Source organism: Hippoglossus hippoglossus, chromosome 19 (assembly GCF_009819705.1).
Source record: "Hippoglossus hippoglossus isolate fHipHip1 chromosome 19, fHipHip1.pri, whole genome shotgun sequence".
Classification (NCBI taxonomy): Eukaryota; Metazoa; Chordata; class Actinopteri; order Pleuronectiformes; family Pleuronectidae; genus Hippoglossus; species Hippoglossus hippoglossus.
In genome coordinates this window covers 17477816-17495122 of record NC_047169.1, presented here as the reverse complement: position 1 = coordinate 17495122, position 17307 = coordinate 17477816, and the positions used below count along the sequence as shown (strand labels likewise).

The 17307-nt window shown below is 41.5% G+C and overlaps 1 protein-coding gene across 3 annotated transcripts in view; it reads left to right on the top strand.

The window, feature by feature from the left end:
- Positions 1–17307, top strand: part of rbfox3a (RNA binding fox-1 homolog 3a) — a 556640-nt gene that overhangs the window by 514633 nt on the left and 24700 nt on the right. For all 3 annotated transcript variants that reach the window (XM_034571195.1, XM_034571194.1, XM_034571196.1), the window contains 3 exons: positions 3130–3262; positions 5795–5834; positions 6027–6091. In XM_034571195.1, coding sequence (XP_034427086.1) covers positions 3130–3262; positions 5795–5834; positions 6027–6091 — 238 coding nt within the window. The remainder of the gene's footprint in view (positions 1–3129; positions 3263–5794; positions 5835–6026; positions 6092–17307) is intronic.

The window sequence follows — 17307 nt, the reverse complement described above, 5'->3', positions numbered from 1 at the left end:
GTTCGTGGTGAGTAGATAATGAGTGAATTTTTATTTTTGGATGAACTATCCTTTGAATGTAGAGTAGAACTTCGTCAGATTTTGTCAGAATCAGCAGAGAATGTTATGCAATTTCAACGTATCACTTTTTTTTCATAATTTAAAAATGAATGATGATGAACCAAAGTTAACCAACAAAATATATTGATATTGAACATATCAGTCAAATGGACAAGGCATTTCTTTCTTGCTTATACGTGTAACCCTGGATGCAGAACCAAGTCTCTGGTTTAACAATTACATCCACCTCAACCACCTCTTGGTGACTACCCACTTCATTTAATTCTACAATTTCCAATTAGATTTTAGTGTGACTGCACATTAAATGTAAAGGTTTATATGACTATACAGTAGAGCATGTACATGCTGACATTTCTGGCCAGGGGTTTATTTGTATTCATTTTCTGTCCCCGACAGATTCACTCAACACCCAGTAAACCCTGCATTACTTGCATTTCAATGGCTCAATGACTGAAAAAAACATGGGTTGGGTTGGTTATGGCTTTAGTGCAGTAGCAGATTTAGATATTGGTGATATGGGCAAACACCAAGGCCTGGAGAGCATTCACCATAAGAAAATGCTGCATTGACACAATCTTTTTTCTATCGCTCATCAGCACTTGCACATCAATGATATAATGTCACCGTGTGGGTCAATTAACCTTCTTGGAGACGGTGCCCTATTTCTAGCTTATAAAATGCTGAGAAGATCTCACAGTCAGAAGTACCGAAGCAGGAGATGGGGCAGGGGTCTTGGGGAGGATTAACTACCTCCACTTTCAATTGGATCAAGGAAGGCAAGAATGGTCTGAATTTAGATGGAAATTGTTTTTTCATTTAGCTTCATAAAACCAGAGACATGACATTGATAGCATTACAGTTTCAAATTTTATAGAAAATAAGGACAAAACCTCATCTACGGACAAGTTTTCTTTTTTTTTAAATAAATATTATTTTATTGAGTGATTTTGTAAATTATGTGCAAGAGAAAGAAGAAAAGAGAAAAATAAACTTTAATCAAAGCTGAGTCAAGAGTGAAGAACAAAGGGGCCAGAGGATCAATACCCCGGCAATTCAGCAGGTCCAGTGAGATCAAGCTATTGTGATATATTTATTTTGCAGCTGTATTTACCAATGAGCGAATGGTCTTTTTGCCTATGGTCAAGGTGATAAGCATGGCGTTTTTGTGTTTGTGTGTGGCCTCCTAAGAGGCAAAGGGAAGGGGAAAGTAGGATGCTGTGACCCAGGGTTTTATAATGACAGTTATTACATTGCTCCTTAAATTTGGGGTTGGTTTGCAAAGCCAAAATGAATGAAAGTAATGTTGAGGATATGTCAGTGAATGGTGGAATCTTTAGTTGATGAGGGGAGTATAATTTTGACAGTTGTTTCCTGGCTGTTGATATTTACGGTAGTTGTTTTACAAGTGGGAGTGGTTGGAAGTTATTTGTGATATCAGTCTCTTTCTTGAGTGCATTTTTGAGTTGTTGATATTCTAGAAAGTATTCCTGAGTGGGGTTGTACTTCCGGGTTAAGTTGTGAAAGGTTTATATGGCATTGCTTTCAAACAAGCGTTGTAAGTGAGTGATCCCCTGCTTTTAGAAAAATCCAGCCTCTGAAATTACAGTGTGAATTTTTCTAAAATGGAGTGAATTTACATTGTGAAAGTGTTTGTTTAATGATCTTATTGATATTCCACCATGCTTTCAGAGTTGTTGTGATGACTGTGTTCTTCAAGCAGTTGTGCTTTTTAATTGTTGTTGAAGTCAAATTTAAAGGTAAATGATCTTGGCTGGATTTAAGGATCGGGGAGATGTTGAGGTGGCGGTTGGCAGAAATATATCCACACCGAGATATCGGATGTTACCAATTGGGGTGTTGAAGTTTAGTTTTGAGTTGTAGTGTTCCATTGGTACTGATTTAATGGGAGGATGGTGGATTTGGACCAATTAATAGAATAATCAATCATGGAGGAGAATCTTTTATACGAGTTTGAACTCTGCAGGTGGATGGCTTTTGAATGAATAAAAATAATAATATATCATTGGCATATAAACTAACCTTATGGGTTGTATTGGCACTGGTGAGTCCAGTGTTTTCTGAGTGTTGGCAAATGGGGGTAGCTATGACTTCAATAAATAGTGCGAATAGCAGGAGGAGAGTGGACGTCCCTGCAGTGCAGCGATTTAGTGTGAGCTGTTGTGATATTATTCCATAGGCGATTATTGACACCATTGGTGGATTGAAAAAGATTTTAATCCATTTAATGAGTGACTCCAAAACCAAAATGCTCTACTCTAATATAATAAATGAAAAGGTCCAGTTTACATGGCCAAGTGCTTTCTCTGCATCTAAAGATATGATGTATGTGTTTGTTTGTTGGATATATTTATTATGTTGAATAGGAATTAAGATGATGATTCCTTTCTCCAGTCTCATGGATAGAGCTTTACTGATTAATGAGTGACAGAGGGTGAACAGAGTAGGGTCCTTGTTAGTTTTGAGGAGTAGAGGGATGAGATCAGAGTTCCTGTGTAGTGGGATGTTTGAAAATGTATAAACGTCTCTTATCATCTTAATAAATAGGGGTGATATTTTTGTCCAAAAGTGTTAAAATCCAGTGGGTTAACCATCTGATCCAGGTGCTTCGTTATTTGACCTGGCTTGAAGTGGTTGCGCAAAGTAATCTAATGTGGTGGGTCTATTTAAAATATTTGCATGAAGTTCAGATAACTTAAGGAGATCTATATATTTTTTTTAAAATGGGTTTATTGTAGTTATACCAAGTCTACAATCTAATTTTTAAAGGTTGGTATAGAAATTTGGAATGTTGCTGATATGTTGTTTTTGATGTAATTTAAGCTCCTCCTGTTTAGGAGTTTTAAATCCAGTATCCAACTGTTTTAATAAATAACTGAACCCCACCCCTTTCCTTTTTATACTTGGTTGGTTTTGTCTTTTCATGACAGCAAAAAAAAACTACAGTCCAAAAGCTTTCATGTCCTTCAAACTAGTGTGCGTGTGTGTGTGTCTGTGTGTGTGTGTGTGTGTGTGTGTGGGTGGGTATGTGTGTTGATGTCTTTCTCTCAGTGACAGGCTTTCCATACCCCAGTACAGGAGCAGCCATGGCCTATAGGGGGGCTCATTTGAGAGGGAGGGGTCGTGCTGTCTACAATGCATTCCGAGCTGCACCTCCTCCTCCACCTATCCCTGCCTATGGAGCGTGAGTGCCTGCTAACACACACAACATACACACATCCAAACACACATAATCCAAACTGTATGACAGGTCTCCACAACTTAAAACACACAACTGCACAAATCAAATTCATAGTAATACTGAAAACATAAAAACTAACTGATATTGCTCCCGCCAAATTTGTCTATTTTTTTTTTAATGTGTCAATCTTTTTTCGGCTTTGAATGGACTGCTATAGACTCTAATGGGCCTGCTTCAGAGAGAGCGAGAGACCTTGTGAAAATGAAGGGGAAGACTGAGAGAGAGAATAAGAATAGATGTAAAAGAAGAAAAATGCAGATGAAGACAGAGAGTAAAGGCCAAAAGCTGAGAGAAGAATAATGTGAGAATGTTACAGTTTGTCATTTGTCATTAACTGTATGCTGGTAAAATAAATACATTTTTGTTATGGCTCCTTTTTCATGAATTGAAGTAAAGGATGTAAGATTTCCTATGTGAAAACAAAAGGCTTTTTTCTCTCAGATTTTGTCCTCAACTTTGTTCAAATTCGTGTTAGTGAGCACCTCACCTTTGCCAAGATAATCCATCCACCTGACAGGTGTGACATATGAAAAGATGCTGATTATAGAGCATGATTATTGCACCGATGTGCCTTGGAACGGTTACAATCAAGGCCACTTTATAATGTGCTGTTTATCTTGAAGAAATACTTTAATTAGGCACTATAGTTTAACATAGGGTATTGTTGTTGTTTTTTGTTTTTTTCTGCATTTGTGCAAACTAACTGTTCAGCTCTCTGGGTGGCTGATCTCAAATGATCTCTCAGGTGAAGACCCAGGATGTGGCGGCCCTGGGCTGGCCTGGTTACATATGGTCTGCAGTTGGGAAGCTGGTTGGATGTACTGTCAATTTCTCGGCAACAGCATTGGTGGACATCACTGCAGTTAGCATGCCAATTGCAGGCTCCCTGTACACTAATAGTGCTCTGTAATCAGCATCCTGCTATTTTAGCAAAGGTGAAGTGAATCAATCAATCAAATTTTATTAGCCCATATTCCCTAATTACAATTTGTCTCATAGGGTTTAACATGCTCTGTGCTTAACCCTCAACAAGAGTTAGGAAAAACTACCAAAAACCTCAGAGAGCCACATGTGAGGGATCCCTCTCCCAGGACGCACAGAAGTGCAATAGATGCAGCATGTAACTGAACACATCAACAAAATTACAATATTTTTTTACATTGATTAGAAGAAACAGTTTTTAACATAATGGAAACGTGTGTCAATATATATTGCTGTGTGATGGCATATGGTGGTGCAAAATGGATGTAAGGGGCACTGGCCTCTACAGGTTCGGGCACTGGCTCCAAGTCCAAACCCTAAATGGATGACGAACGTGCTGTGTCTATGCCATCCCACTTGCTAGTGAGCCCTGGATTTTACTCCACTAGTGTGCATACAGATACATGTTGTAAGTCCAGTGCATGTCATGTTTGGTGTGCTACTGGAAACACCTACAGGCCAAAGGAATCGCTGCTGAATTTGTGCCAAATTCTCTGGCAGCGTGGACAGAAGATCGATGACTAAGCATTAACAGAGATAACATGGCTCCTTTATGAACTGTGTGTGATGAGCTGAGAAATAACCAAAAAAAAAAGGTATATGTACTCCTAGATATTGATCCAACTGTAAGGTGTAGTATTTTGATGTGACATATAAGAGCATATGAGATTACATACATGTATACAGGTAGGTGTGGCATGGGACATCTGACCACCACCAGTGCAACCCCTACATCACATGGCTGTGACATCTGTTGTCTCCATTGTGTGTTTATGTTATTTTTTGGCGTGCATTCAGAAGTTTGTTCAGATCTTAAGTAGGGGCTAGTGATGATCTTAGTTGGCTAAATCATTATAAAACCATTGGTGAGCATGGTGGAGCAGGAAAGGCATGTGGATGACGGTAATGTGGTAACGGCAAGTTCCGATCTATCTACACCCTGCATCTATCTGCAGACTTCATGATAATAGGTATCATACACACACACAACACAAAATAGGAATATGAAGTAGTCTGCAACCTATTTGCCTCTAACAGATTCGGCCCTCCTACTAGCGCTACTGGGAGTGGCGTGATGGAAGACTTTCTTTAACTCATCATGAACGAATTAAGAGAAGAGCAGATTGAATATCGCCTCCTTCATACTACAGTCTCCCAGAGTCACTTGAAAGTAGATGATATAAGCAAACTTTGCCCATTCCCCAGTGTACCGTTTTGGAGTTGAGAGGCAAGGTTCAGTGATCAAACCCACAAGAACAGTAACAACAGGTGGAGATGCTGGCTGCATATGTGCTAGAACATTTTGTGTGTATGTGTTGGATGCTTTATGTGCACAGACAGTTACAGAGGTTTGCACAGAATCATGTGGAAGTCAGCTGTCCCTACTTACAGACAGAATATCCAGTTGTGACTCTTTAGTTAAAAAATTCGACCCTTTCATTTAATTTTATTTCAATGAAAACATTTTTAATGTCTCATATCCTTTATCAACAGTGTGGTCTACCAGGATGGCTTTTATGGGGCAGAAATATATGTAAGTCAAAATCCAAATATATCTAATAAAATATTTATACTTGTCATTGTGGTTAATCATCAAAATATTGTGGAACTGAGTATCTTTCCCACTGCTTTACTTGTTTATCACGGTTGTGATTGCAGCTTCATTTTGGCTTCAATTGTGTGTTTCTAATTTGATGTGACAATAAATCCCCCCATCTCTTCTCAGGGAGGATATGCAGCTTACAGGTATGCACAGCCAACTGGTACCGCTGCAGCTGCATACAGTGACAGGTATGTTGGCTTTCGGTTTCTGTTAAAACTTTGTTGGAAATAATATTTTTGTTGCATTCAACATTCCTTAAAACGCAGCCTGTGCTCCTTACCTGCCTTAAAACCGTACCAAATATGTGCACCGACATATTGATGTGTGGTGGATCTGTTAACAAAAGGTCCATGTTGAAGCCTACGTTGAATGTGATGACATCAGGTAGATGGCTCATGGAATAGGAGAAAAGGAATATTTTTCGCAATCCATCAATCAATCAAATTTATTTGTATAGCCCATATTCAAAAATCACATTTCGTCTCATAGGGCGTAATAGCATCTGCTTAATTGTATTGATTTTAATGCAAAATTTGTAAACAGGTGGATGATAAATCATCAACCCCAAAGGATTCAGCAATAAGGAAATCCCACACATCATGTTGGTTCGTTGGAATACAAAGTCCAACACAGGAGCAAAAGTTAAACATAGTTCGGGTGAATTTGAAATAAACAATTTCATTGGTGTTCCTATATATTGACACTGGTCATCTGGTTAAATATAGTCTGTAAATAAGTGCCTTATTATTGGTGACATTGGTGGCACGTGACAGGCATTGCCACTTCCGCTATAGTCTAGAATGAATATGGAAAATATGTTTATTTTATTTCATAGTGACATTTTGGTGGAGAAAAAAAAGTTCAGTAAGTACAATGACTAAGTATTGGAACATGACTGTACTAGGTTAATGTATGTATAATAATTAATCTATTGCCCTTCATGAGTCCCCTAAATTTGCTTTGTGATAAAAGCTGCAGGAATACATATTCATATTACACAACCAAACAATGTCTATGAAGTCTCAACTGGTCAGATGATGAGCAGGACTAAAAAAAATCGACTTCCTGCCATCCACACACAGCCAATATGGATACTCACACAACAAACTCCACCATAGGCCGGTGAGAGAGCAGTGTGGTTCATTCCATCTTTCAATTATCATTTCCCTTAAAGCTCCCATCATTCTCACAACTCTAATCCATTCACATTTGGGGTCTTGTGACATACCTTATCATCTCTGCCCCTGACTCTACCCAAGGCAGCACTCTGCCCGGAACTGCTGCTCAACTCTCTGTGCAAGTGCTCTTAGACCTCTTGGAGCCTGCCAGTTATTCATCCAGATCAGTGATACGTATTTATAGAACAAAATAGTTCTATGCTTTTGTATGTGTTTGAGCAGTGCCTGAACCCACTATTTCTTGTATGTGTGTATGAAGGTGCTTGGGGAGCTAATCTTGGGGAGATTGAGTATGTCAGGCCTGATAAGAATAAGCCATAGCTAGAGCCTGTAGGCCTGCGATACTGTAAGATTTATCAGAAGCAAGGAGCAAGAGCAGGTGAGGGGGCATGTCTCTCCAGAAGACTTATTTCATTTTGTTTGTTTTTCTCCTCTGGCTTTTCCTCTTTCTCACTCTTACCGTTATTCCGTCTCCCTCTGTGGCTGATGTATAGCCTATCCTTCTCCACTCTCTCTGTATCCTCTTTTACACTATGTCTCTCTCATTCTATTTTTAAGCTCTCCTGATTTAAAGCGAAGCCTGAGCGGTAAGATGAAGATGAGGCAAAGGCTACAGGTTTATTTATTGTGGAATAAGAGAGGTCTTTAACACACTGAATTCACGCGCATCTTCAGGTGTTGTACAAGCGTACATTGGCAAGTGGACTTGCTCGTGTTTCTTGGAAATGTTTCACCCCTTATCCAAGAGGCTTCTTCAGATCTAACTGACTAGTAGGAGGTTTCAGGTATTTAACCTCTGTAGGTTAAACCAGCAGGTCATTGAAACCCCCACTGGCAATTGTGTTGTTGGTTAGTGGTTGCCTATATACACTTGCACAACTCCTGAAGTTACCATGACCTGGACACACACACGCACACACACACACACACACGTCCACTTTTGGAGACATTACTTAGTCTTGCACTCATTTACTGAAGAATTACCTCATAAACTAAAGAAAAAACACAAGACAATCAGTGACAAACTTGCACCCAGATGTTGCTGTCAACTTTGGAATTTCAACCAGGTGTCTCTGAGGAAAATATTACCTAAATATTTCCAGCACAACAATGAAAACAAATGGATACCGTGTAATTCACTGCTGTTCTCCGTTCCATAATTAATTCAATCGCATAAGTTCCATCAGTATGACTCTCTATGACCCATTCATTCACTAGTCTGTCTCAGTCTCCCCACCTCTTTTAATCAGCTGACTGTTCCAGCTGATCAGATTTTTCATGATCTCAATCAGCCAATCATATCATTGCTGCCAAACATTAAATCTGTTCTCGTCTCTGTCATTGTTAGCTGTAATTTCAGTGATTCACTGTGTATAGCAGGGCAGTAGTCATAATAGACACTGGGCACATCCCCCCCCAATGTTTAAATATGGTCAAATTGTCCCCCCAAAATAAACTGAATTGTAAACTGGCCGATGAATAATAATAATAAAATTGTTATGCTATGACGACAAGCAAAAAAGCACCACCATCCGAAATAGTCACTATGAAACTTTGAACGATTAAGGAATTAGGGTGTAGGGCAGCTCATATACTGTTTCTGGCAGCTCTGCATGCGATTTGTCCAATATCCCTTTTCCACCAACGCGAACAAGGTTCCAGTTCCGGGCTGGTGCTAGTGCTAACTTTAAGCACAACAACAAATACAGCGGCGGATACATCCTATTTTAATACGAGTGTTGCTTGTGGCTTTGCTTTTCTTTTTTCGAGCATTCACAGACATCCAAACACAACTGGTCCAGCATATTTTAGCTGCTCGTCGCGATCGCTGCGGGCGGGCCGCCACAGTTAGCTATCACTGTTGAAAGTCTGTTGCTTGTGGAGTTGTCCATGCCTCTCCGTTGCAAACTATCCAGCCTGGTCTGCCTTTGGCGAGGGGCAGTAGAGCTCTCTGCATCAGCTGTTTGCTTGGCCAGCAAGTGGTATTTAAGACTCGACGTACTCCGGTGGTAACTCATTTCACATCGACAGTAAATGCATATAACCTGGTCTTGTCGATAGAACCATCTGGCTTGGCTTTGAAGCTGAACTTGCCAATAAAAAAATATATATATTTTTCAATTTGAGGCTTGTTTCTGCTTGCCATCCACATGTTACTGCTCCAGTGCTGATTTCACAAACTACGGTGCGGGCCGAGGTTCATAATCACAGAACGTGCGCGTGCTAATTGCCGTCAAAAAAATGTGTGGCGTTAAAATGAATTTGGGTTAACTCGTTACTATAGTGTTAACTTTGACAGCACTAATTTATATCTCAATATTTTACATACTAATGTATGTTTTATATAATTTGATATACTTGTATTTAAAAAATATGAAAAAATGAATATATAAAGTTAAATAAAATATACATAAACATATTATATTATACCAAGCACTCAAAATACATACAAATTAATTTGTGTGTTCAATCAATCAATCAAATTTTATTTGTATAGCCCATATTCACAAATCACAATTTGTCTCATAGGGCTTTAACATGGTGTGACATCCTCTGCCCTTAACCCTCAACAAGAGTAAGGAAAAACTACTTAAAAACCCTTTTAACAGGGAAAAAAGAAGGTAGAGACCTCAGAGAGAGCCACATGTGAGGGATCCCTCTCCCAGGACGGACAGAAGTGCAATGGATGTCAAGTGTAAAGGAGAACATCAAGATAAAGGTTTTAGCAGCATTGATTAGGGTAAACATTTTGAAGTATAACTGAAGGTCAGTGAATTGGTGGATTAATGTCATTAATGGTCAAGTGTCTGAGGAGAAATACTATGTATCGAGCAGTCCTGCTGCAATCATAGTCTATGGTCAGCAGCCAGCAAGATCATGATCCACCATCAAGATCGGATGCCACTATAGTCCACAGTTATTGTCCACTGCCGCCATTAGGATCCATCATCAGCTGCCACCTCGGTCGTGGTCCACCACCAGTATCTGATGCCAACACGATAAAGGATCTGCCTTTGTTATCACGATCAGCCAGCACGATGCAGAATCCGCCATACTGGATCCACCATTACGACCTCTGATACGTGATCCACAGATCCTAATCCATGATGTGGCCACAGCTGCGGCCCTGGGTCTGCAGACGATAAGGCAAAGGGACTCCGGGGAAGAAGTCAAGTCAGTAACATGTATTGATGGGATATGAATTACTTTGATGTGATAAAGATTGAGAAGAGGAAGGAGAAGCTGGAAAGAGAAGCTCCGTGTGTCATGTGTCCCCCGACCTTCTAAACCTATAGCAGCCTAACTAAGAGCAGGTCTAGGACAAGCCTGGACCGGCTCTAACTATAAGCTTTATCAAAAAGGAAGGTTTTAAGCCTACTCTTAAACGTACAGATGGTGTCTGCCTCCCGAACTGAAAGTGGGAGATGATTCCACAGGAGAGGAGCTTGATAGCTGAAAGCTCTGGCTCCTACTCTACTTTTAGAGACTTTAGGGACGAGGAGTAAGCCTGAATTCTGGGAGCGCAGTGCTCTAGTGGGTTGATAAGGTACTAACAGCTCTTTAAGATATAATGGTGCCATATTGTTAAGGGCCTTGAAGGTGAGGAGGAGAATTTTAAATTCTATTCTAGATTTAACCGGAAGCCAGTGTAGCGAAGCTAATACTGGAGAAATGTGCTCTCTTTTCTTGGTTCTTGTCAGGACACGTGCTGCGGCATTTTGGACAAGCTGCAGAGTCTTTAACGACTTACTGCTGGAGCCTGATAATAAGGAATTACAATAATCCAGTCTGGATGTAACAAAGGCGTGGATTAGTTTTTCTGCATCCTTTTGAGAAAGGACATGTCTGATTTTGGAGATATTACGCAAGTGAAAAAAGGCTGTCCTAGAAATTTGTTTTAAGTGAGAATTAAAGGATAAATCAGGATCGAAGATCACTCCCAAGTTCCTGACTGTTTCATTGGAAGCAAGGGCAATGTCGTCTAGTGCAGCTATATCGTTAGATAATGTATCTCTAAGGTGTTTAGGGCCAAGTATTAGAACCTCTGTTTTATCTGAGTTTAATAAGAGAAAATTGCGGGTCATCCAGGTTTTTATGTCCTTGAGACATGCTTGGAGTTTAGTTATTTGATTACTTTGTTCAGGTTTTATTGACAAGTATAACTGGGTGTCATCCGCATAGCAGTGGAAATTTACCGAGTGTGTCCTGATAATGTTTCCAAGTGGAAGCATATATAATGAGAATAAAATTGGGCCGAGCACAGAGCCTTGTGGAACACCATGGTTAACTTTGGTGCGCACAGATGACTCATCATTAATTTGCACGAATTGGGAGCGGTCTGAAAAATAGGATTTAAACCATTTTAGGGCGGTTCCTTTAATGCTAATTAACTGTTCTAGTCTCTGTAATAAAATATTATGGTCAATTGTGTCAAATGCTGCACTAAGATCTAACAGAACGAGGACAGACACAAACCCCTGATCTGAAGCTATTAGAAGATCATTAGTGACTTTTGCCAAGGCTGTCTCTGTCCTGTGATTGGCTCTAAACCCTGACTGAAAGTCTTCATATATATTATTTTCCTGGAGAAACTCACACAGCTGATTGGCTACAACTTTTTCTAGGATTTTAGACAGGAAGGGGAGATTAGATATCGGACGATAATTGGCTAAAACCTCTGGGTCTAAGGTGGGTTTTTTGAGGAGGGGTTTGATTACAGCTATTTTAAAAGACTGTGGTACATATCCTGATGATAATGACAGATGTATTGTGTTCAGTAATGAACTGTCAATTAGGGGCAGAATTTCTTTAAGTAATTTTGTAGGAATGGGGTCTAAGATACAAGTTGTTGGTTTAGAACATGAGATTAATTTGGTCAGCTGATCGAGGCTGATCAGAGAGAAGCTGTCTAAATAATTGGTAAGATTCTCAGCCGTTTCTGAGTTTTCTATTCTTGATGGGGTATTAGTGCCAATTGAGGGCAGGAGATGGTTGATTTGATTTCTAATGGTTAGAATTTTATCATTAAAGAAATTCATAAAGATATTGCTATTTAGGGATCGAGGAATACTGGGTTCGGTGGAGGTGTGACTCTCAGTCAGCCTGGCTACAGTGCTGAAGAGAAACCTGGGGTTGTTTTTATTCTCTTCTATTAGTTTTGAATAGTAGGCAGCTCTTGCTTTGTGGAGGGCCTTCTTATATGCTTTAACACTACTCTTCCAGTCTAGGAGATTTTCAACACGGTTGCTGGAGCGCCACTTCCTTTCTAGTTTTCTTGATACTTGTTTTAACTCATGTGTCTTGGAATTATACCACGGAGCTAATTTACTATGTTTTATATGTTTCTTTTTTAGAGGCGCTATTGAGTCTAATGTTAATCGTAATGACCTTACAGAGCTACTCCACCTCCTCGACCAAATTCTCTGGGAACGTGTGTATTTACATGACTTGGGGGAGTAGATTCATTTAGACTGACATATTCATCAGGATGCAGCCACGTCTCAGTGAGGGACAATAAATCTATTTTATGATCTGAGACTAGTTCATTAACTAAAATAGCCTTTGATGACAATGATCTTATGTTTAACAGACCACATTTAAAAGTCTTTATTTCCTGAGTTGTTGCAGAGGTTGTGTTAATTTGTATTAGATTTTTGTGTGGAATTCTCCCTCTGTTATTGTTTGATTTAAATAATGTAACGGGACGGTGGACAGACACAATCTCTATGGGTTTGTGGTTGTGTGACTGATCCAGAGGGAGCGCAGAGACGTGTTTAGCACTGCAGCTCTGCGTCCTGGTCCCAACTCTGGGTTGTCATTTAATAGACTGGGTAATATTCCTAGATAAGAGAGATGCTCCATCCCAAGTGGGATGAACGCCGTCTCTCCTAACAAGACCAGGTTTCCTCCAAAAAGTTTGCCAATTATCTACAAAGCCCACACCATTTACAGGACACCACCTCGACAGCCAGCGGTTAAAAGACAACATGCGGCTAAACATGTCATCACCTGTTGTGTTAGGGAGAGGGCCAGAGAAAATTACTGTGTCCGACATCGTTTTTGCGAAAGCACACACCGACTCCACATTAACTTTAGTGACCTCCGACATACGAAGCCGGGAGTCGTTGCTGCCGACGTGAATTACGATCTTACTGTATTTACGTTTAGTTTTAGCCAGCAGCTTCAGTTTGGATTCGATGTCGCCGGCTCTGGCCCCTGGAATACAATTGACTATGGTCGCTGGTGTCGCTAACCTCACGTTTCTCAGAACCGAGTCACCAATGACCAGAGTTTGCTTCTCAACGGGTGCGTCGCTGAGTGGAGAAAATCTATTTGAAATGTGAGCTGGTTGGTCTTTAATCGTGGGCTTTTTAAGGGTAGCACTATGCCCCCTCCGGACAGTCACCCAGCCGCCCTGGGCTCCCGGCTGCACGGGACAAGTCGAGGGACTGATAGCGGAAGCTAAGCTAGGTGGCTCCGCGGCGGCTAGCGGGGGCTGGCTAACTACAGCTAACGGAGGTTCTAAGCAGCGGAGCCGAGCTTCTAAGTCGCTAAGCCTCGCCTCCATCGCTACCAATACACTACATTTATTACATGTACCACTACTGTTAAAGGAGGCAGAGGAGTAAGTAAACATGAGACACTCGGAGCAAGAGAGAGCAGGGGAGCGAGAGGGAGAGAGAGATGCCATCGCTTCTATATTAGACTACGAGGGTGAGCTCAAACAGAAGAATCCGGTGACACGCTGATGTAAGAACACAGAATCACTAAGCACCAAAGAGTAGGAGTTGGTATGTGTTGATGTTTAACTATAGACTTAGCCGTAGTGATATAGAGAAATATCTGTGTTAGCAGAGGAGCTAGTTCAGAGACAGCGACCACCACCAGCGGCAGGAAAACAGGAAATGACGCGACTCGTGTTAATGCTGAGTTGTGAGATTTTGGTCCCCTCCCAATGTTCACTCCATGACTACGGCCTTGGTGTATAGCCTACACTCTACTCACCCTGCGTTATTTCATAATGTCTGACTTTGACCACGTTCATTTGGTTGAGGTTTAAATCTAGCGCTGATCTGTTACACAAGATCACTCCTAACTCTTCTGGTGGCAGTGTAGAATCACTTGCCAGGCGCATGCGTTCCTCTTCTCAGCTGTGACTTACCGGCTCAAGCAAGTTGTGTTCAAATTCGACCAGATTATGAGCTTCTGCCTAGGCATGGTTTGCCAGCCCAGCTTCTAAAGCCCTTCAGGGGCTTACTTGCTGTAAGTTATACATTTTTCTGCATAAATTATTATTGATAAAAATCCACTGCAACACAGGTAAGCATAAATTAATCAATTCAATTTGTTTTTTCTTTCCTGGCTTTCCTTACTTGCTTTTTCATTTCCTATACGATGCACAGCTTCACCTCCTATCAACATTGATGGCATGGTGAGGGGTCTAAGCAACCAGTGGACTCATGTATTTCATGATAATAATAATAACAATTATTATTATTATTTGAGAAACCTATAAAAAGCCTTGGATGATGCTATGAGCACATGCACACCTGAACGCAATGTTCAGTTTATAAATTAAAGTCCACCTGGTAATGTGCGTACGTGAATGTGCCTTATATCCCGCCCTCTACACGCCCACATTCAACCATAAATGGTCAATGCAAAGCACCTCATAAATATAAAATGTTCACGTTGACCAATGGTTTCCATGGTGAGTCATGGCATCAAGCGATGAAAAGAAGAAGAGCTACTTTCTGACACCGACATCGAGGAGATGTTAGTGAGGTGGAGGGGAAGAAAGACAGATTGTTTGGTGGCCACAGCAGTGATTTTATTAATAAAGAAAATACACTGATACACTGCTGCTGCTGTGGATAATACAGTGAGTGAGAGTGAGTATGATAGAAAGAGCAGTGCCTGAAATAAAAAAGAAATCTAATTCAAAGGTGGAGGCAAAAAATATAACTGTCGGAATGTGGGGGAACCTGTTGAATCACCTGTACATATTTTAATTTAACTGCAGGATTAAATTCAGAGAAAACTGTGATGTCACGTCTTTCAAATTTAACAGAATAATTGTTTTAATGATTGAAAGATGCTCTACATATAAAGGTAATATTATACAGTGTTAATCACATCACACACATATCTGTCGGCTAATAAACCAGACAGGTGAGTACTTCTGGGGATCCATGGACAAGCCCTGCGCCGGACCATAAATGAAACATCACACACTGCAGAACGCTGCAGCTGAATGGCTCTGTATCAGGAGGAAAGATCCCAACTGGGCCTGAAGATGCTAGGGACATGCACCCAGGTCTGATCAACCTGTGGTGGGCCTGCCTTAGAGGCGTCTTGTAATTAAAAGGCAGAAACACCTGATGACGCTAAGGTACACAACTGAAGACATTCCCCTAACATCCGCTGTTGGTCATGTCAACAACATCCAAAACATCAACTGGTGGGCATTAATTAGTGTGTTAGAACATACTAGGGATATTCTCCATGTTCTGTTCCATGTTCCGGAGCAGATGTCATCAGGTGGTACCCAACCATCATTGAGTGTCTCGACCCTCAACCACAACACTCTCTAGTTGGTGGGCCAGCAATGGTGGCCAAATCACTGCTCTTGGCTTCCTGCTTCCTTCCTCCCGCTTACTCCATATCCAGCAGGAAGCTCATTCTGCCTCGTCCCCCATCCGACAAGCTGCTTGCTTCTTGCTCCTTTCGTCCAGGCCCAGGGCTGACAAAAAAACACCAGGCTGGAAATAACAAGGCACTGACATGGTGGGTTTCCTGGACAACCTCTTGAAAAATGCGCTTGACCTTCCCCAGTAAGGGGACCTAGAGCAGCTGTGGCTCAGGGGGTAAACCAGAAGGACGGCGGAGCGATTCCAGTCTTCCCCACTTCACATGGCGAAGTGTCCTTGGGCAAGATACTGAACCCCTAATTACCCCTGTTCTCATCGAAAAAAAAGTGCTGCCGATAGATGCAATACATGAATGGGTGTGAATGGGTGAAATGCAAAAAAATTGTACTGTAAAGCAGCAGCAGCTTGTGGAGGGCGCCGGCCAAATGAAAGTTCTTAAACTTTTGGCAATCACGGGACCTGAGGCTGCTCTTTAATTAGATGTTCCAGATTTTCCACGGGAGGCAGCTCTCTGCTATGGCGACTTCACGTGGAACTGCAGCAAATCTGGTAATCTCTTTACAAAAACACCATTTCATAAGAAAAAAAGAGGATAAAGGAGCTTGGTCTGGATCGACCCAAATTAGAGATTCAGCAGCCGGCAAGTGATGAGGATGAGCTAACACCCGAGGCTTCTCCCACTCTTGTTATGAGAAAAAGGGTTGGCTAACCGGATGTGATGTAAGTAATGCCTTTTATTGCTTCCCCTGTTTGCTGTTTCAAAGTGTCAGCACAGAGGTACTGTGGACAACGATCAAGATGGGAGAAATAAAACATCTCTTTGAAAAATGCAAACGGAAAGTTGCCACAGCTATTTTAGACATAATGGGCCTCATTCACTAATGTGCAGAGACATTGTATTACTCTCCGCACAAATTAAAAGCGTGCGCAAAATCACCACCGGAATCATGGGACATACGCACCAGCCAATTTTGTTCTCAACACCTCCTGTATGTGGTGCTAATTTGGCTATGTTAAGTTGGCTATGACATGGAGGCTCTAAGGATATGCCTCCCATACTAACACTGACCCACCGCCGAACCGGTCATGCTGGATGATGTTACAGGCAGTTCACCATGGCGTCTCCAGACTCTTACACACCTATCACATGGGCTCAGTTTGAACCTTCACTCATCTGTGAAGAGGACGGGGCGCCAGTGGCGAGCCGCCAATTCTGGTGTTCTCGGGCAAATGCCAATCGAGCTGCACGGTGCTGGGCTGTGAGCACAGGTCCCACTAGAAGAAGTTGGGCCCTCATGCCACCCTAATGGAGTCTGTTTCTGACTGTTTGGTCAGAAACATACACACCAGGAGCCTGCTGGAGGTCACTTTGTAGGTCTCTGGCAGTGCTCCTCCTGTTCCTCCTTGCAAACAGGAGCAGATCCCGTTCCTGCTGCTGGGTTGATGTCCTTCTACGGCCCTGTCCAGCTGTCCTCATGTAACAGCTGGTCTCCTGGTGTCTCCTCCATGCTCTTGAGAGAGTGCTGGGAGACACAGCAAACCTTCTGGCGATCGTACGTATAGATGTGTCCTCCT